The following is a 22552-nucleotide window of genomic DNA, read 5'->3' as shown; positions in this document are numbered from 1 at the left end:
AGGTGCTATATAAATTTGATATTATTATTATTATTATTATTATTGGAACTGTATATTATCGACACGTTCTAGTTATAGCTGCTTATTATCTTTGTGCTTACAATAATCAAAAGGTCACCCTCTGTGCCATTATCAGCACAAAATATGTCCCCATATGATCAAATTGACGTTGATATATTATATATACCGTAATTCCTCTAATAGTAACCCCGGCTTGTATTTGTTTCAACTGTAGCGGATACCAGGCTTGTATTAGGAGGAGGCATGTATAAGAGAGAGGCCTATATTTCAAATTTTCAAACAGATCATAATGAATAAATCAACATTTTGTGTCAGTTTGAACCCAGTAAAATGTACTGGGTTCATTTATTGAAACCAAGTACTGTATGAAATACGGTAGTTAACAGTGCAATTACAGGTGGTCAAAAAAAGTAAAATAAAGTAAAATAGTGCAATCACAATACTGGTATAATAATAATAACTTCGTTTTATACAATTCTGAGGTAGGCTTACTCTCTTGGTAAACATTAACCAACATTATATGGTATTTACTGCACAGCCAGGCCAGCATATAACAACAATAACAAAATATATTGCCTATGGTAAATCCGTTGAGGGAAATACCGTAATTCCTCTAATATACATGAAACCCGGCTTGTATTAGGAGGCCGGCTTATAATTGCTTAGCTCAACAGCGCACCCGGTCATTAATAGAGACCCGGTTTTTAATTGAATACCGGTTACTATTAGAGGAATTACGGTATATATATAAAAAAAAAAATGGGACGGTTTACATTCACTTTGGGACGGTTAAAACTGTATTTCGGGACGGTTCTGGGACGGTGGTGAAAAAAGTTAGTCTGGAGCCCTGGACGATAGGGCGCTGTATTTTCCCAATGGAGCTCAGAGAGAGTCTGCAGCACTAGCGTGAGGCTCGATTGATGAAATATGTATTCAAATCGCTAATACAACAAACAAACGCTATATAGCATTGGTGGCATTCAACTGGCGTTATGAACTAACGACAACGCGTCCGTGGCACTCAAAGCGTTAACGTTATGAGGCCACGTGAATCTGATGTGTCTGTCCGTCTACGTCGTTTTTTTTATACATTTTCAATGATTAGTATCCATCTGTTGGACAGACAGAGTTGACTTTACAGAACCAGCTTTACAGAACTTTACAGAACCAGCTTTACAGAACTTTACAGAACCTGCTTTACAGAACCAGCTTTACAGAACTTTACAGAACCAGCTTTACATAACTTTACAGAACCAGCTTTACATAACTTTACAGAACCTTTCAGGTCCAGCTTTACTGAACAGTACAGAACCAGTGTCACAGAACTTTACAGAACCAGCCTTACTGAACTCTACAGAACCAGTTTTACAGAACTTTACAGAACAAGTCCAGGTCCATTTCAGAACCATACCATTTGTGAGAAGTCAGAAATTAAATGAAAGTGACATTATTTTCACACAGAAGCATTTGGGACCAAATCTCTCATAAGTCGCCAAATTAGAACGGCTTTATCTCCACCGTCGGCACTGAGAGCAACGCTGCCAGAACTGTGTGTAGCCCAAATGTAACCACGCCCCCCTCCCCCTCATCCACCGCTGTCACAAAGCGCTCCTGTTTAGAACGCCGCTCTCGGCTCTAATCCCTGCTGAGGGCCAGACGGTAGGTGTGAGGCGTTTAATAACGTAACAGAGATGAGATGAAGCCTCTGGCAAGTTGCTCCTCAACACGCTGTTGTACACTAGGGTTGCCGCGGTGATGTGGTCTTTCCCATGACTAATAAACTCATGACGACACCGGCGTTACCGGTGACGCCGAACATTTTACCAAATGGCGCTCGATATCCGCAGATCGCTTACTTTTATCTTGAACGTTATGCGGCTACATCGATGTGCTGTGTCTGTCCGTCTACGTCTGTTTTTAATACATTTTCAATCGCGAGTATCAAGTATTTGTTGGACAGACAGAGTTGACGTTGGGTTCTAATTTTAAAATAAGTCAACGGACAGTGCCCCCAAAGTGAAACCTAAGAATAGCTGCCAGACGCGTTCAGTTTCTAATGTTGACTGACTGAATGTTGACTGAATGTGGGCACTGATATGTGAAAACACACCAAACACCAGTGATGTACTGGGTGGAGCCTGAAGCGGCATCACCGGCTGCCACGTCCTGGAGTATATATAAATTAGTACTACTGATTAGTACTGAGTTGTAATATTCATATGTACAGTGATGCAGGTATAAAGACACTAGGGCTGTCTTAAATACTTCGAAGCTTCGTTCGATGGCACAAGCTTCGAACATAAAAAAAAAAATCGAAGTAAAAAAAAAAAAAGGGAAATTATTTACATTTTTTATTTTTTATTTTTTGCCTCAAATCTTGTGCCTCCATTCCAATGAAACGAAAGTAAGCGGCGCCTCGACTCCACCTCTCTACAACAAGCATGTGGAGATTATCTGTGTTGAAAACAACAAGGACATGTGCAGCAGACATGTCGACGAAGAAGCGAAGCAATGCCGTTTGTTATTTAAGACTATGTCGGACAGATTTGTGTTCATTGTGCTGCTTTTTTAAAGTGTCCCGACCCATATAAAAATATGTCTTAATAAAACGTGCTTAATTAAGTCGAATTCTGCCTTAAATATTTATATAATTGTTTGCTTGATAGACGAAGGTTTTTGTAACATAATTACTACATAATTAATTTATCCAATCCACTTTATTTATAGAGCACATTTAAAAACAACAAAGTTTACAACAAAGTGCTGTACAAGTCCCACAACATAAGATAAAAAAAATATATTAAAAAAATATAATTTTCTCTTCTTCTCTAAGCTTCGAATTAAAATCGAAGCTCGGCCCCGAAGCTTCGATTGCCAAAAAAAGCTTCGAAAGTGAGCCCTAAAAGACACTATGGTAGTAAGTCATACTGGCCAGCAGTGTAACTACTATGGGACTATACAGTACATGTTTAACTTGGGGCTTTAGTTGTACTTGGGGCTTCCAGTGTAAGCGCAGTTAACAGACAGTTTGAAGTTGCTGAAGTGACAAAGGGTTAGAGACGTAATTACATTTCTCAATATTATAATTGTATTCCCGTCTTACCCTTGCTATTATTTAACTTGTTTTTTACTGTTATTTCTACGCCCAACTATCCGCTGGGTGCATACTATGACCTTTATCATGTTTTGTAACAGATTACAGAAATTCAAGAAGCCTATTGGAACTTGAGGTTCTGATATGATGTTGATTAATATATCTGCATTATTTTATCCCACTTTATGCTTTGCTCTTGCTGCTTGTCGATGGATAACATAACACACATATTTGATGTGTTATTTATTACTGATATAAAGCACTTTGAACTGCAATCCCCTGTATGAAAGGTGCTATACAAATAAAGTTTATTATTATTATTATTTAGCTCACACTAGCCTCTACTACACAGTGTGTTCGGTATGAATTCATTTTGGTTCCACAGCTCCACTGAGTTGGAACCCTGCTCCTCCTACAGGGCTTGTTTTGATTATGTGTACCAGCCTGGTAGCTGCAGTGAACGCTCTGTATCTGGGGCCTGGGCAGAGTCTGTCGGGCCTTCCCTTCTCTCTGCCTCTCCTCTCCCACCCTTTAAGACCAGGGACGCCACAATACTGATACCGGTCTTTAGATACCGGTGCTATGGTGAGATACTGGTCTTTAGATACCAGTGCTATGATGAGATACCGGTCTTTAGATACCGGTGCTATGGTAAGATACTGCACTTTAGATACCGGTGCTATGGTAAGATACTGCACTTTAGATACCGGTGCTATGGTGAGATACTGGTCTTTAGATACCGGTGCTATGGTGAGATACTGGTCTTTAGATACCGGTGCTATGATGAGATACTGGTCTTTAGATACTGGTGCTATGGTGAGATACTGGTCTTTAGATATCGGTGCTATGATGAGATACTGGTCTTTAGATACCCGTTCGAAAAACCCTGGCGGAGTTCGAATCCCAAAAACAGGCTTTGGGGACAAGTCACACACACTACTGATTATATTTTGTCTTGCTCCACAGACATAATGATGCACAGCAATATACCTGATTTGATTCAGTCGAAACAGTCCAATTACCATTGATAATAATTACATTACCTCCACTCTGTCTGCAGCTGGTCTCTCCACTCATGGAACGGAATGTCTGTATCAATACTTGTCTATGAATGCTACACAAAGTGGGCGACATGTTGTACTTTTAAGACCGAATGACCTCGGTACTACTGAGTACTGATTCACGTTCTCTCTCAATGAGCACCTACGGGAGGCTGCAATTGGAAACTGGCCCCTGTAATAAATATCCAAACCCCCCCTCACCAACCCCCCCCCAATCTACAGTGTATACTCTCTTTTAGAAACTCTGTCACTATGGCGTCCGTCCACGTATATATACGTGTTTCGAAAAAGAGCGTTGTGGACCAGAGCCACGAGTATATACGTGACGAGTTGTTATTGTTTTATTCCATATTTATAACGCTTCTTAGGTACCCGATCCACTACCACCATCTTTTCACATATTTGATTTTCGAAACATGCAGTACCGGCCAGACCCGCTTAGGGGCGCCATCGCTCCACTGCAGTATCATTATGTGAATTTAAAAAAAAATGCAAGTACAGTTCTGTGGGCGGATCATAGATCCTTGATCCCAGCCGAACATCCTCCATCTTGGATCAGCTTGCTGAGCGTTTTTTTCAGCGTGGAATATTGGGATTTATGATTAGCCAATGTGCATATCGATCTACCAGAATCCGATGACTGGTGAGGAAATGCTGCCGGCGATCACATGGCCTGACGGTAGGATAATATTACCCCAAATTACAGCTGGATTGGACATTGTTTTATAACGTAACGTGATCGGTCAATGAAAATGCTATATTGAATGCACACTGTATTGCTGATCAATAATAGTAATTGGCGTTCCCCGCCGCCCCCATTTCATCCATAGATGCTCTGTAATAGTCCGGATGCTACGCAGTTTGTTTTATTTCATTCGTATACATACAGCAGAAATGGCGTTTGATATAACGGCGCCAACGTTTAGCCTATTTTGCAGCCTCCTGCAGAAAAGCCTAGACTAAAAGCGCGATATACCTTATATTCACGACGCTATAAAATGACAACCAACCGATGGATTTTTATTTTCTTTAAGCCATTATGAAGGCACGGTTTATGCACTCAAGTGACAATGAGAATGGACAGATAGCAATACTATAGCTCTTAGAAAGTACATTGGTTTGTTTACAATCCGCTGTCCTCTGAGGCCTAAATCGCCGAGCCCCGCCGGTCGCCATAGTGTTAAACAGTACTGTATATTAGTATATCTTGTATGTCGTAAATGTCTGGATGTAACTACTGTATCTGTATGTCGTGTATGTATGTCATAAATGTCTTGATGAATTGAAAATGGGGGACCCTGATGTAAACAAGACGAGTCTTTCTCTGGTCTGCATCCCCTTAACAATTGTGTGTATTGAGCTGTACTGTATTGTACCCATTCTGCAATCTGTTAATAACGTTTTCAATCAATCAATCAATCACGTTAACAACCTGTGCCACATTTCGGTACCCAAGACCCGCCCATTTAGAAAATAATCAGAATTCCAATGACAAGCTATTGTCATTTCATCATGGGCACAGACCAGCGTGGACCTTCAATGACGCGCAATTGTCATTTCATAATAGACACAGACAGACCTTACAGAACCGGTTCTCGGTGCCCAACCCTACTTGGGACAACTCCTCTCACGAGTCGCGCTGTTTCTATGTGCAGTGAAAACTCTGCGAGCAACGGGTCCAATGCATCTAACATGCTTTGCATCCTCGCCATTCCTTTATTCCCACGTTGCGATAAAAACCTTAACTAATGTTAGCTGCTAGTGCTAATGCTAACTAAACTAAGCTAACCCTGGAAACGCTCACACTCCGTGACATCATTTTCAGTTTTGAGTTCCAATAGTGATGAAGGGGGGGGGGGGGGGGGGGGGGGTTGAACAAGGCCAACGTTACACTATAAAAACAAACTAGATAGTTGCTGTCTAATAAACATTTAACTTCATTAGCTGAAATATTCTAAAATCATTAAGTCTGCTATAAGCCATTCTCCCTTTCTGTGTGTGTGTGTGTGCGCATGTGTGTCCCATCGCTGGTATTTGGAAAGACCAGATGAGGTCAGAGGAGTTTGATAGTATTTACTGAGGATGGCCAGATAATGTTTATATTTAAACTTAAAAAATAATAATACATCATGCAACATAAGAAAGTGGTTGTAGGAACGGTTTGGGAGAGGGAGGTAGGGAGGGGTTTTAGTTTGTGTGGTGGTGGGGTGTGATAACAATGTTGAAATTGAGAAGTTTAGACTTTAGTTTAGTTTTACAACTGAAATAAAATGTTTGTTATTATGAAAGTAGCGAAAAAAGGTTCCCTGTCGGATACCCGTATCGATTCCCAGGTCATCACCTCACTGTGTAGCGCGTGAACAAATGGGATCAGCCATCTCCTCGTGTATGACCTTTCATTTATTGTCATTTAAAGAGGTTATGACCTCGGATGTCAGAACCATCTGCTATTTCTTGCCTTGTTAACTAGCTAAAGTTTGATATTAGTTGATGTATATTTCCTTGGATAGCTGGTATACTTTACATTTTAATACAGGCTTCAATAGAACTGACACCAAGCAGGTCTTTTATAGGTCCCTTGGTAAGACACACGAAGTGAATCATAATGTCTGGTATGTACAGTAATTACCTAGTCACATGTCACGGCCTTCCAGGGAGTGGGATCTGATAAAACACAACGTAGCAAAGTGACGGAAGACACCAAAGACGGATGAGACATCAGGACCATTTAAAGTGACCAATCATATGATGCCAGGGTGTGGTCAGTGTGCAACATAAGAGCGGCCAATCGGGTTGAGCAGAACAACATCCTCCTGATGTTAGTAGTATTGGTATTTGTTCATTTTTAAAGCCCTTATTGGTAAGCTACCTCCTTATACTACATAATTATTAGTAAGCTACCTCCTTATACTACATCATTATTGGTAAGCTACCTCCTTTCCTTATACTACATCATTATTGGTAAGCTAAGCTACCTCCTTATACTACATCATTATTGGTAAGCTAAGCTACCTCCTTATACTACAACATTATTGGTAAGCTACCTCCTTATACTACATCATTATTGGTAAGCTACCTCCTTATACTACATCATTATTGGTAAGCTACCTCCTTATACTACATCATTATTGGTAAGCTAAGCTACCTCATTATACTACATCATTATTGGTAAGCTACCTCCTTATACTACAACATTATTGGTAAGCTACCTCCTTATACTACATTATTGGAATGGAATTTTGGAACCTATGGAACCCATTCTAGTGACTGGCTGGTCCTTAAGGTCCCTGAGTTTGCTCTGAACAGGGTAAATCTGCATTATGCTATGATGCCCCTCTAGCTTGTGGAATTAACTCCCAACAGTCCCCTCTGTTGCAGAGTTTAAAACCTTGATCTCCAACCTTTGTCAATCAAGTTGTACATGTTTTAGTTGATTTGTTATCCTTGCTCTTTGCTCATTGCGTTTATGCTTAATTGCTTATTTCTGTATGTACACTCGACGTGACTGTGAATGAGGGAAACCTCAGTTGCCGTTCGAGTTTAAATAAAGGTTTGAAATGATGTATTCCTGGGACTCTGTTTCATGTGTTGTTGAGAATGAGTAAGTAAGTGAGCGTCTCTCTTTCTCCTCCAGGTTGATCCTAGAGAGGGAGGGACCCCGATCGCTATTCAGGGGACTGGGGCCCAACCTTGTGGGCGTGGCTCCTTCCAGGTACGTATCCCTGTCTCCGGTCATGTTTGCGTCCTGTCCCCCTCTGTCGCCATGAACTAGGGGACAAAGTAATGTATTTCAGAGCTATCGGACAAAATAATGTCTTTCAGAGTTGGGGGACAAAGTAATGTCTTTCAGAGCTAGGGGACAATGTCATTTCTTTCAGAGCTAGAGGACAAAGTAAAGTCTTTCAGAGCTAGGGGACAAAGTAATGTCTTTCAGAGCTAGAGGACAAAGTAAAGTCTTTCAGAGCTAGGGGACAAAGTAATGTCTTTCAGAGCTAGGGGATAAAGTAATGTCTTTCAGAGCTAGGGGACAAAGTAATGTCTTTCAGAGCTAGAGGACAAAGTAAAGTCTTTCAGAGCTAGAGGACAAAGTAAAGTCTTTCAGAGCTAGAGGACAAAGTAAAGTCTTTCAGAGCTAGGGGACAAAGTAATGTCTTTCAGAGTTAGGGGACAAAGTAATGTCTTTCAGAGCTAGGGGACAAAGTAAAGTCTTTCAGAGCTAGAGGACAAAGTAAAGTCTTTCAGAGCTAGAGGACAAAGTAAAGTCTTTCAGAGTTAGGGGACAAAGTAATGTCTTTCAGAGTTAGGGGACAAAGTAAAGTCTTTCAGAGCTAGGGGACAAAGTAAAGTCTTTCAGAGCTAGGGGACAAAGTAAAGTCTTTCAGAGCTAGGGGACAAAGTAAAGTCTTTCAGAGTGCCATAGAGCAAAAAAATAGTGTATCACTTGGTCTGCCAGCACACGCACAAGAGGTGTGTCAACATGCTTCAAGATGATTGGTCGATACGATCTCCCTCGGAAACTAACAAGCTAAATACCTGCCAATCAAAAGAGGTTGAACTAGTTTCACTTTTGCCAAAAATAAAGTGAAACTTAATTTTGATGAGAAACGGAGAGCGTGTACACTATATAGAACAACAGGTTATATGAGGTAGCAGATGTATTCAGCTTGTAGACTATAGAACAACAGGTTATGAGCTAGGAGATGTATTTGACACTATATAGAACTATAGAGAAAAGTGACTTGTTTACAAAACAACTTCAATGTTTCCAGCAGTTTTTTAGAGTGCATCTCTATCTGCTCTCTGTATTTAAACCGCAAAACCAGAATGGAATCCAGTTTCCACTCATGTGGTTTATATACTGGCAGTGTGTTGCTCAAGTCATTATTATTACATGACAACTTTGTCTCAGTACATCAGCCTGTGAGTTAGACGGCCATAGTAGCAGTAGCGGTAGTAGGGGTAGTAGCAGTAGTAGTAGCGGTAGTAGCAGTAGCAGGCCAGGGCCAGGGTGGGTGGTGGTGGTGAGGGGGCATGGCCCAGCAGAAGATAGCTCAGGCCAGGGTGGGTGGTGGTGGTGGTGAGGGGGCGTGGCCCAGCAGAAGACAGGCCAGGCCAGGGTGGGTGGTGGTGGTGGTGAGGGGGCATGGCCCAGCAGAGGACAGCTCAGACCAGGGTGGGTGGTGGTGGTGGTGAAGGGGCGTGGCCCAGCAGAAGACAGCTCAGGCCAGGGTGGGTGGTGGTGAGGGGGCGTGGCCCAGCAGAGGACAGCTCAGACCAGAGTGGGGGTGAGGGGGCGTGGCCCAGCAGAGGACAGCTCAGACCAGGGTGAGGGGGCGTGGCCCAGCAGAGGACAGCTCAGACCAGGGTGGGGGTGAGGGGTGAGGGGGCGTGGCCCAGCAGAGGACAGCTCAGACCAGGGTGGGGGTGAGGGGGCGTGGCCCAGCAGAGGACAGCTCAGACCAGGGTGAGGGGGCGTGGCCCAGCAGAGGACAGCTCAGACCAGGGTGGTGGTGTGGTGGTGGGGGTGAGGGGGCGTGGCCCAGCAAAGGACAGCTCAGACCAGGGTGGTGGTGGTTGTGAGGGGGCGTGGCCCAGCAGAGGACAGCTCAGACCAGGGTGGTGGTGGTTGTGAGGGGGCGTGGCCCAGCAGAGGACAGCTCAGACCAGGGTGGTGGTGGTGGGGGTGAGGGGGCGTGGCCCAGCAGAGGACAGCTCAGACCAGGGTGGTGGTGGTGGGGGTGATGGGGCGTGGCCCAGCAGAGGACAGCTCAGACCAGGGTGGTGGTGGGGGTGAGGGGGTGTGGTCTAGCTGTTGGTTAATGACCAGGTAGAGGAGACCTAGAGCATGGTCAGTGGTTAAGATGCCAGGTGGAATCCTGTTATATATTCTGAGTATTGGAATCTTTATTTTGATGTTTTTTGCCCAGATTCTTCAAATAAACCTATTGTTTCATTCCTTAAACCCTGGATGTCATGTTGTATCTGTTGGAGCCACATTGAACCTGTGTGTTGACGATACAACCTGGTTTACTAACAAAACGCCAAGACCTCCTGTGATTTGAGTTCAGTGGAAACTGCTAAACCAGACCATGGGGTCACATAACACGTAAACACGGCTGACTCATACATTACTAGTGAATATTACATGAGCGATATGCTGTGATTGTTTGCCCTCAGCCTGCATGAAGGGAGGGTTTTGAGTAGAATTTGATACTCTGTTGACTATATTCAATGTATACCTATTAGGGATGGAACGGTTCACAAAATCCACGGTTCGGTTCGTATCACGGTCACGGTTTTCGGTTCGGTTCAGTATACGTTGTTTTTTATTTAAAAAATATGTAACACTCGCCTGTTCGAATCCAGCTCACAGCTCCGGGGTTGTCACCAGCTTGGCTGGCCGTTCACACTAATACAATTGGCAGTATTAGAGGGTGGGAGAAGCTGGCGGGGTGGGTCCGGGTCGTTGTAAACAGCGACTCCTACAGTTCGGTCGGGGCGCCTGCTAAGCGCGGATATGATCTAAGTGGGATAGTGTGATCCTTCCACACGCTACGCCCTCTCAGTGAGAATCCGCGCTGCCAGGTGAAAAGAAGCGGTTGATTGGCTGGACGTGTGTCGGAGAAAGCACGTGATACCCCCCACAGTCGGTCTGGGAGAGTGGAGGCTAAGTGCGCAGCAACCAGGAAGGGGATTGGGAATTGGCATAACGACTAACATTGGGATGGGAGAAAATCGGAGGAAAAAGGAGGGGGGAAAAGATAAAAAAAAAAAAAAAATATATATATATATATATATATATATATACCATCAGCATAAGATATATAGCCTAAAATTAATCCAACGTTTCAGTTATTCTCAAGGACGTAGTCATGCAAAAACTTGACAGTGACCGGGTTAGAGCTAGGAGAGATTTTGGTACAGCAAGAGGGGAGGCATTGCCGATTTAAACATGCTTCTCATTTATTTTATTTGGTAAAAAAAAAGGTTTACAGCGGTTTGCCTTAAATAATGTTTGGCACACAAAGACCGAATTGACTGAAAAATATAGGCAACATTTGTCAAAGTATTAACTTAGTCAAACAAACCAAATAATTAAACCTTTCCATTTTTGTGGCCACATTATAGACAAAGGCCATCAACATAAAGTATGCATAATGCTCAACCAGCACTAGACGTTCTTATCAAAAAGGAAAAGTCACAGAAAAGATGATTAGGGTTTTTAAATAAGGATGTTTATGGGGTTTCTTGTATTAATAATAATTTGCACTAAGGAATGTTGTAACTGTTGTTATCTTAAAAAAAAAAGGAGATGTTAAGGGAATGGGGAATGTTATATAAACCCCCCCACAGTGGTGTGTGGAGTTGGTACGTCCCAGCAGGGACCAGGATGTAAACTATGATGTTGTGTTATGGGTTGGCAATACAGACGCACAGTTGACACACGGCTCTAGTCTCCTGGCTCGTTATTGAACACAAACAGTTATCTTTGAACCTCTGTTGTCAAGCCTCGTCAATATACCCCCCCTTCCCCACTAATGGAACTGGTGTCGTGGAGTCACTTAGCTGTGAGCGTTTCCACGGTTAGCTCGCGGCTAACGTAACGTTAGCCTAGCTCGTGGCTAACGTAACGTTAGCCTAGCTCGCGTCTAATGTTATAACCGAACAATACACGCATGCCCCGAACCGTGGAGGTCGTACCGAACGGTGTACGGTTCGAATGTGTACCGTTCCACCCCTAATACCTATCTACAACTGTCTTACACTATCAGGGTTTCCGTTAGAAAAAATTGTTGCCGGCCTCAGTGTCCGGTAGATTTCAATCTACCGGTCAAATGAGAGAAATTCCGGTCAGAGTTTATTGAGCTTAAAAACAATTGATAGGCAAAAGAATGACAACAAAACAAAAGAATGACATCATCAAGGCATGTAGATTTATAATATTTTTACTTAAAACTAGGCTACTTTTGCGTATAAAGTCATTATATTCCAAATAAAATAAGTCCCGAGACTGCTGCAGCCGACTTTAAATCAAATAGGTGTCTGTGGGCAGTCGCCCGACAATAATAAACAGCAGTCTGTTATAATCACATTTTTATGAGCTAACGAATTCCGTTATATTGGACATTTGTATTAATTATATCAAGCGAAGAACTGAGAAATTTGGCAGAGAGAGACGGCAACATTATCGTGGGTTTGCGTGACGACTCTCTCTCTCCACCTCCCAACGACTTATTTGCGAGAGTATGTCGATGCAGAGCAGCAGATTCAGCTGTTATTGGCTCTTTTCTGGCTCTATCTGGGGACCGCACAGCAGCGCCCCCCACCCAACAGCTGAATTGCCAATGGCTGAATTGGAGTACTGCACTGTGCTGCACTGTGCTGCTGCTGCTCCGGCTCTGCAGCTTCACATGCACTCGCACACCCAGCACTAAGCTCTCGCTGACAACGTCGTTGTCATTATTAGAAGCAACGATGAAACAAATGTAATGATTGTTTCGTTCATCGCATAGGCTATTTAATTTTAGCCTATTTTAATACAATTCAAATAATCAAATTGTGCTTAGACTCAGGGAATTATTTTCACCGGACATTAAGACCGGAGAGATTAAATATGTCGGACTTCAACAGATTTTGCCGGTTAAATACCGGTAATTACCGGCTAACGGTAACGCTGTTACACTATAAACATAACTACCTACCTCATCATATAGTCTACCCATATAACTCTATATCAGGGGTCAGCAACCTTTTTGACATGAAGTGCCAGTTTGAAATATAGTTGTAACTAGTGTGCCAGATCAACAAGATTCCATGCATCGTAATTTTTTTTTCTCATAATCAGGTATTTTTAATGATAATTTTTACATTATTACATCATTATTGTTATTGTTATTATTAACAATATTATTATGATGGTTGTATCAACCCTAAATCTGAGTTGGGGGGGGGGGGGGGGAAATGCAATGCAGACAAACCGCTGCATACAGTGCGACCATTTCACTCACATTTGCCCATTCATTTTTAGACACATCCAAAATGCCATGTGGGCTGCCTCCACCATCGGTGTGTGTACTGTACGTGTGCTGTACTGTACGTTAAACAAGACGAAAGTCTTTCTCTGGTCTGCATCCCCTTAACAATTGTATGTATTGAGCTGTACTGTACTGTACCCATTCTGCAATCTGTTAATAAAGTTTTCAATCAATCAATGCTGTGTCGTAGCTCCACCTACAGGCCTAATGGAGAACACCACAATGAATGGGTGAATGTGAGGTATAACGTGTAAAGACGTTTCGATTGATCGCAAGACTACACTGTAAAAAAAAACGAATAAGTTACCAGAACTTAAAAAGATTGAGTTCAGTTACTGTGCATTAAGGTTTTCAGTTTTCAATCCATAATAAGTTAACAGAAAAATAAGTACACAACCACATTATTTCAACCTAATAAAACTATGTTTATTGTCATTGTTTTAAGAACACAAGTTGACTTGGTAATACTCACATTTTGAGTAAAAATAAATGGCGTTGCCCTCTCCCTTTTAACATGTGCAATGTTAAAATGAAATAGAAAAATAAAGAATACAATTTGTTGATTAATCCCACTGGTCACAATGGTGACCGTAATAATGTTTTTGTTATAAGGCTCTGAAAATGTTACTGAATGATGTATCAATGTATTTCCAGCTAAATTGAAATAATAAAGGGTCTCAATTAAATATGTGTAGTGTCACATGACCAGAACACAGCTCAGAACACAGAACACAGCTTAGAACACAGAACACAGCTCAGAACACAGAACACCGCTCAGTCGTCGCAAGGTTTAACTGAGGCTAACGTTAACATGATGGCACACACACACACAAAGCACACCCTCCTCCTCCAATCCCTCCACCGGAGCAAGGCCAGAGAGCGAGAGAGAGGAGAGAGCGAGAGAGAGGAGAGAGGAGAGAGAGAGAGAGATGTTCAAGTTAACATGCAGCCCCATGTGTAGGAAAATAAACAGCTGCCTACCTGTCGCTGTCAGTCAGATCCCTGGCCCTGTTTTGCTTTACTGAGCTCTGTTATCTGGGGGCTGTAGTTGGTCACTTTAAGCTGCACACCGGAGCATCTTTTAATCCAGCTGTTTGCTGTTCTCTGATATTTTCTGACATTTCGTTGATGCGTCGCTCGACACTTCGAGCTGACATGGGGATGTCTTTTATCCTTGATTTGATTGTCTCTTTGTTTGGCAAGCCTTCAAACAAAACATCTGAGCTACAGAGAAAAGCCTCCTTGATATACTCGCCATCAGTGAATGGCTTTCCACATTTCGCAATGCAATGCGATAGCTTGCTTCAGTTGCGTGGTTTTTAGCAGTCGTGAACACTTTGAGGGTGCTGGCTTGCTTTCCATACCTGGCCACGGCACGTTTAATCGATTCTGCCTTATCCGCCTGATCTTTGAAACTTTTTTGATGCTTTGTCTCAAAATGGCGTTTCACACCTGACGTTCGGCAAACTACATTTTCTAAACATAAAGTACACACAGCACGTTCCTTCTGACACACAAACCCATAGTCGTCTGTCCATGAGGGCTGGAATGCCCCCATTTCCTTTGCTTTAACTTTCTTAGCGGGGGTTGCCATCATGAAAGACGGCACATACAGAATGCAACCCGCGGCACAGGTGCCGGAGGCCAGCTGACTGCTGACAGCTGAGCACCATGGGAACAGCTGTATAGCTGTCATAGGGGTGTGCAAAACAGTCGACTTACAAAAAAGAACCTGTGGGAGGATTTCAACAAGATAAATGCGACAACAGTGCAAAATATTTCACTATAATATTTCAATGTTTTTTTTTTTTTTTTTTTAATGCTGCCCCCTGTGCCAATGAAAATGCTCCCGCGTGCCAATGCGGGCACGCGTGCCTAGGGTTGCCGACCCCTGCTCTATATGATGGCCATGTACAATAATACTCCATATATATATAATTTCCCATACATATACTGTATTTATCTACATATGTCTGAATATATCTGCATATAATCCACATACCTGTAGATACTATATCTATATATGTATATATCCCTTACATACTCTTACTACCATAGTGTTTTTAAACCTGTATCACTGTACTATTACTACAACTCTGTACTTACATCTTATTATCATTATTATTCGGTAGTACTCATTTATATATATACTCCATATACTATGGACTATCACTTGTATATTGTTAATGCACTTTACTGTTACATTTGCACTTATTTTGGTCATACTGTACTTGTGCTGTATGATGACAATACATTATGAATGTGATCTAAATGACATACACACTGACTGACTCATACAGTACTAGGGAGTATGACATGATTTACATTTACATTTAGTCATTTAGCTGACGCTTTTATCCAAAGCGACTTACAAGTTCTGTACGACAAGTCATCAGGAAGGGCACAACTCTATCAGCTGAGTAACAATGTTCATCAAAGTGTTGAGTGCTACAGTGTAGGTTAGTTTATTAGGACAAGTGTATGACAGTAAGGTTAGTTCGTTTTTTTTTTTTTTTTTTTATATAACTGACATGAGTGGTGTGTGACTGCTTGCTCTCAGGGTTTTGAATGTGATTGAACTCCTCTCTCCTGGCCCTGCAGAGCCATCTACTTCGCTGCCTACTCCACAGCCAAGGAGAAGCTCAACGGAGTCCTGGAGCCAGACTCCACACAGGTTCACATGCTGTCAGCTGGAATGGCAGGTAATGGACCTTCTGTCACCCCCCCCCTCCCTCTGTCTGTCTGTCTGTCTGTCTGTCTGTCTGTCTGTCTGTCTGTCTGTCTGTCTGTCTGTCTGTCTGTCTGTCTGTCTGTCTGTCTGTCTGTACTTCTGTGTCTGTCTGTACCTCTGTACCTCTCCGTCTCCTTTAATGTTAGTGTTTCTCTCTGTCCAGTCTGTCTTGTGTGTCTAATATCTGCAGGTCGTCGCAGGTCTCCTGCTTTAGTGGGTTTAGCATTTTGTTTTAGTGACATTTAGGGTTTTTGTTTTCGTATCCTGATAGATGTTTTTGTTGTTTTATTTTCTCCTTTTGTTCCAGTTTTTGATTGGGTACATCCTAGAGAGGTCGAGTTTCCCTTCCTTCATCTGTTCCCTTCATCATCCTCTATATGAGTTGTTCCCTTCATCATCCTCTATATGAGTTGTTCCCTTCATCATCATCCTCTATATGCGTTGTTCCCTTCATCATCATCCTCTATATCAGTTGTTCCCTTCATCCTCCTCTAGATGTGTTGTTGAGAGGTTGGGGTTCATCTCTGTAGTTAAAATGAAGGCTGTGCCTCTAGACATCCGTGCCTCTAGACATGACATCCAGCGTGATTATAACGGCCCCACCCTGTCTGCTGTAAAAGCAGAGCACTCCTCGGAGTCAACACCGCTGCCTCTCAGCACCACCTGTAGTCGTCCTTTAAGGCAAAGATTTGCTTAAAGGGGAACTACACCCAGCTGACCCGTCTCAAAACCCGCCCCCTTTTCTCGATCCTCCAATCACAACTGTTGCTTCCCTTCCCTTGTCAACTGTCAAACTTGGAACAGACACGAGGCAGAATTGTCAGTTATCCAACATATCCACTATAGGCTACACTACTAGGTCTACACTACTATGCCTACACTACTGGGTCTACAGTACTAGGTCCACACTATAGGCTACACTACTAGATCTACACTACTAGGTCCACACTATAGGCTACACTACTATGTCTACACTATAAGCTACACTACTAGGTCTACACTACTAGATCTACACTATAGGCTACACTACTAGGTCTACACTACTAGGTCTACACTACTAGATCTACACTACTAGGTCCACACTATAGGCTACACTACTATGTCTACACTATAAGCTACACTACTAGGTCTACACTACTAGATCTACACTATAGGCTACACTACTAGGTCTACATTACTAGGTCTACACTACTAGATCTACACTACTAGATCTACACTACTAGATCTACACTACTAGGTATACACTACTAGGTATACACTAGTCTACACTACTAGGTCTACACTACTAGGTCTACACTACTAGGTCTACACTATAGGCTACACTACTAGGTCTACACTACTAGGTCTACACTATAGGCTACACTAATGGGTCTACACTACTAGGTCTACACTACTAGGTCTACACTATAGGCTACACTACTAGGTCTACACTACTAGGTCTACACTATAGGCTACACTACTAGGTATACACTACTAGGTATACACTAGTCTACACTATAGGCTACACTACTAGGTCTACACTACTAGGTCTACACTATAGGCTACACTACTAGGTCTACACTACTAGGTCTACACTACTAGGTCTACACTATAGGCTACACTACTAGGTCTACACTACTAGGTCTACACTATAGGCTACACTACTAGGTCTACACTACTAGGTCTACACTACTAGGTCTACACTATAGGCTACACTACTAGGTCTACACTACTAGGTCTACACTATAGGCTACACTACTAGGTCTACACTACTAGGTCTACACTATAGGCTACACTACTAGGTCTACAGTACTAGGTCTACACTAGGTATACACTACTAGGTCTACACTACTATGTATACACTACTATGTATACACTACTAGGTCTACACTAGGTATACACTACTAGGTCTACACTATAGGCTACACTACTAGGTCTACACTACTAGGTCTACACTATAGGCTACACTACTAGGTCTACACTACTAGGTCTACACTATAGGCTACACTACTAGGTCTACACTATAGGCTACACTACTAGGTCTACACTACTAGGTCTACACTATAGGCTACACCACTAGGTCTACACTACTAGGTCTACACTATAGGCTACACTACTAGGTCTACACTACTAGGTCTACACTACTAGGTCTACACTATAGGCTACACTACTAGGTCTACACTATAGGCTACACCACTAGGTCTACACTATAGTCTACACTACTAAGTCTACACTACTAGGTCTACACTACTAGGTCTACACTACTAGGTCTACATTACTAGGTCTACACACCGTTTCACCTCTACTAGACACCCATGTATCCTGTTAAATAGGAAATTATTTTAAATGAGTCTGGTCTGGTCAGGAGGCCCTCTGGTCTTTACAAACTTCACTTGAGTGTATTAGTTACTTTACAAACTTCACTTGAGTGTATTAGTTACTTTACAAACTTCACTTGAGTGTATTAGTTACTTTCCCAGGAACCGAAGCACATGAAGCAGCGTTACCGCAAATATTTGTCTGTGAGCCAAAAAAAACGTGTTTTCATCTTGGGCCAGATCTTACAAATAATAATAGTAATAATAATAATAATAATAATAATAATAATAATAATAATAATAATAATAATAATAATACACTTATTATTATTACACAGTAGCTCCTTTCATACAAGAAGTGCAGCTCAAAGTGCTTCACAGCAGTAATGTAGACATAAAATAGACATAAATAATTGACTAAATAAAAGTAATGTATACATAAATCAAGTGTAAAATAGACAGAATAAAAGCAGTGCAATGGAATAGCTCATTCACAGTGCAATAATCATAACATATATATTATTAGCATAAAATAGACTAAAAGAATAAAATAGTGCAGATGGCCACATGCAAGCAAAACGAGGAAGATGTGGTCCTTAAAGTTTGGGTTGTGCTTTCCTCTTCCTCTTAACACATTTGGGGCCATTTGGATCCGTCTAATCCCACTCTATACGGCCAGCAAATCAAAACAAACTTTCATTGTGCGTGAGGCTGTTTGTAGAGCTAAATCTATACTTTATAGTATTGCTATCTGTCCATTGTCAATTGACACTATAAACCGTCCCTTCAATATGCCTTATACAAATAATTTTTTCATCAATACGTTCCCATTTTATAGCGTTGTGAATATGAACTATATAGCAAAATGTTCTGGGGTATTTCCTGGAAGGCGAGTTACAAGGCGCTAAGCTAATAACGTTAAATCGAATGGCGTTTCGGCCATAGACCAGCTAGAGATAAAAATCAAAATGCATTTGATCGGCATCATGGTCCACCATGAATGCATGAATGGGGGGGGGGGGACGGGGGGGCGGGGGACGTCGTTTCTGATTGATTACCAATAACGGCATTAGCCTCAGTAGCCTCATTCGCTGACCAGGTGGATGGCTATCAAAGCAAGGCCCGACCAGGCTAAAATTGACGTCAAATCGCTCTTACCTGTGACCGGTTGGACTGCAAAAAGGATTTCTCAGTTATCGATCGCCATCTGGTAGATCCATATGTCCATTGGCTGATGATATATTCCTTTTACTGCATACTGAATTCGGCGTCGCAAAAGGTATTCCAAACTACATGCTACAGGCATAGCTTCAGGCTAGCAGAAAAATTCACTGCATGATGAAAAGAAACTTCATCCGTTCTGCCACAGGGAACATTGCATTATCGAGACAGCGCCCCTACGAGGATCTGGCCGGTAATGCACTTTTCCGAATTCCAAGAGTAGGGTAAATCTGCAGTGCCGCAGGGTGACATTGAGTGGGATATTACAATGGAATAAAAGCCAAAACAACCTTGCCATGTCCGTGGTTGTCCCTCAACCGTTGGATCCGAAACACGGACATGTCCGTGGTTGGCCGGGAATGTGTTAACACCCTAGTCTTCCTCCTCATACCCTAGTCTTCCTCCTCACTTTCCTAGTCTTCCTCCTCACCTCGTCATCGTTGTGTCTCCCCCCCCCCCCTCTCTTTTTGTCTCCCCATGTCTCTTTTCGAGGCTTCTCTCCGCAGGAGCCTGTAATGGTTTAACATCCCAGTTGATATTAAACAGTGTGGCTTGGCCCGCGTCCTGTGTTATGTGTGTGTGTGTGTGTGTGTGTGTGTGTGTGTGTAGAGGCGAGAGCATGGCCCCCAGTGGTCGAACAAGGGCCCCCAGGCGGACGTGTCAGGTAGCACCCTGTTTCCTTCGTATGATGATGATGATGATGATGATGATGACAGTATTGATTATTGATAAATACTAGTATATTGATGATGATGATGATTGGTTTATTGATTATGACGATGCCGTGGCTCACGTCGGTATCTTTGGGCAAAATTACTATTCGATAGTCACTGGGAACTATTCGAATACTAATTGAAAATCAAGCTTCCACGTGACCGTATGGTTTGATTTTTATTTAATAGCGAACACGGGATAATCCAACAAGCGAGCTAGCTGACTGCTGTCATTGGTAACAGCGGACCAGGTTAGCATATTTCCGGGAACAAAAGCATTCATTCTGATCCTTGAGATGTGTGAACTTAGTGAAACAACATGACAAACGTACAAAACGTTGCTACAATGTAACATCTCCAGTCTCTTTCTTCATCTTTCTTTTCTGTTCTCCCAGCTGTTACCAGACTGTTATGCTACCTGGCTAGCTAGCGAGCTGTACCCAGCATGCCGTTCAGTGGTGTAGCAGTTAAACTATTCTATTTTTAAAATAATTGAACGACTATTTTGGTATTCTATAATCGATGCCCATCCATTTCACCCTGCACCTGTCCTGGTGCTCGCTGCACTCTAGAACCTAACTCTACACTCAACACTGCACCAGTTGAGTCGATAGGGTGGCTCACAAGCGGTCATTTCGACTGACCCATCATAGATTCAAGGAAAACTCAGCTCAGATTTGAAGGGAAATCTTATCTTAAGGTGTTTTGTGCAACCGGCCCCTGACTTTCCCCCAGACACGGCTGGTCCGACGTCAGCCTGGACCTTGCAAGGTTGATAAAATATGATAAAAAAAATTAAAAAAAACATAGCCTCATGCTAGCTCTTATCCTGGGGCTGAGAAGGATTCTGGGAGGACTCTTGGAGGATGACTATTTGACTCTTGGAGGAGGACTCATGGAGGAGGACTCTTGGAGGATGACTCTTGGAGGATGACTCTTTGACTCTTGGAGGAGGACTCTTGGAGGATGACTCTTGGAGGATGACTATTTGACTCTTGGAGGAGGACTCATGGAGGAGGACTCTTGGAGGATGACTCTTGGAGGATGACTCTTGGAGGATGACTCTTGGAGGATGACTCTTGGAGGATGACTCTTTGACTCTTGGAGGAGGACTCGTGGAGGAGGACTCATGGAGGAGGACTCTTGGAGGATGACTCTTGGAGCATGACTCTTGGAGGATGACTATTTGACTCTTGGAGGAGGACTCATGGAGGAGGACTCATGGAGGATGACTCTTGGAGGATGACTGACTCTTGGAGGAGGACTCATGGAGGAGGACTCTTGAAGGAGGACTCTTGGAGGAGGACTCTTGGAGGAGGACTCTTGGAGGAGGACTGGGAGGATGACTCTTGGAGGATGACTCTTGGAGGATGACTCTTGGAGGAGGACTCTTGGAGGAGGACCCATGGAGGAGGACTCTTGGAGGAGGACTCTTGGAGGAGGACTCTTGGAGGAGGGCTGGGAGGAAGACTCTTGGAGGAGGACTCTTGGAGGAAGACTGGGAGGAGGACTCTTGGAGGAAGACTCTTGGAGGAGGACCCATGGAGGAGGACTCAGTCTTGACACACGACCCTTCGCCCCCATCCTCACTAGCCTGTTTATCTTGTAGCAACAACACCTCAAACACTAGGCCGGTGAGAAGAGGACGAGGTCACGACCCCGGCGTCTTCACAGATGTTATTCAAGCATCGTGATTCGTCTCCCAGTGGCAACAGGGGGGGGGGGGGGGGGGGAGAAGACATTTCAGACCCGTCGTCTTCTGGTTGGTAAACTGACCTACAGGGCACCGTGAAGGAAATGCTGACCTCGCCATCGATGGGTTCCATTTCATCCTGTTGTCTCTCATCTGTCATCTTTCATCATTGATAAGAGGAACCCTTTGGTATTCTTCCAGTTTACTGTCTCAGTTTACATCTCATGGAAGTCCTGCCGCGGATCGCTAGCTCCGTCTTTTACAAAAAGCTCTCTTTCCGAACCGAGGCCTCGTATGGAATGTTGGTACTTCTTCCAACATGGCTGCCTGTGATCATTGATAACCACTTTAGGAAGAAAACTGGGTATCGAATATATAAAAAAATATTTGAATAGATATCACTATGAAACTCCCAGTTTATGTACATGACTAAGAAAAAATATATTGCAAGTTTTCTGAGATTGTATGTTTATATATGCAAAATGGGAATTACCTAATTAAATATGCACGGATTTGCATATATCGCCAGGAAAATAATCACCAACATTGCATAATGCCAGATTAAAACATTTTGTTTCATTATGTTGACACATAACACAATGAACTTTTTACAGAAGGGATGTCTTTTTATCATCCCATAAATCAGGAAATACCGTCTACAGAAACGTTTATTTGCACCAGGTTTC

At 42.8% G+C, this 22552-nt stretch overlaps 1 protein-coding gene across 1 annotated transcript in view; it reads left to right on the top strand.

Annotated features, from left to right (window-relative positions):
* Window positions 1-22552, top strand: part of slc25a36a (solute carrier family 25 member 36a) — a gene marked incomplete at its 3' end in the record, with an annotated part of 48750 nt that overhangs the window by 13309 nt on the left and 12889 nt on the right. The window contains exons 3-4 of the mRNA XM_084326993.1: window positions 7811-7888; window positions 15813-15913. Of these exons, the coding sequence (XP_084183119.1) occupies window positions 7811-7888; window positions 15813-15913 (179 nt within the window). The remainder of the gene's footprint in view (window positions 1-7810; window positions 7889-15812; window positions 15914-22552) is intronic.

The sequence above is a fragment of the Notolepis coatsorum genome (genome assembly GCF_963971535.1).
Source record: "Notolepis coatsorum genome assembly, chromosome: 13".
In the NCBI taxonomy this organism is placed as follows: Eukaryota; Metazoa; Chordata; class Actinopteri; order Aulopiformes; family Paralepididae; genus Notolepis; species Notolepis coatsorum.
The sequence above is the reverse complement of the archived record's forward strand: the minus strand, read 5'-3'. Positions and strand labels throughout refer to the sequence as shown.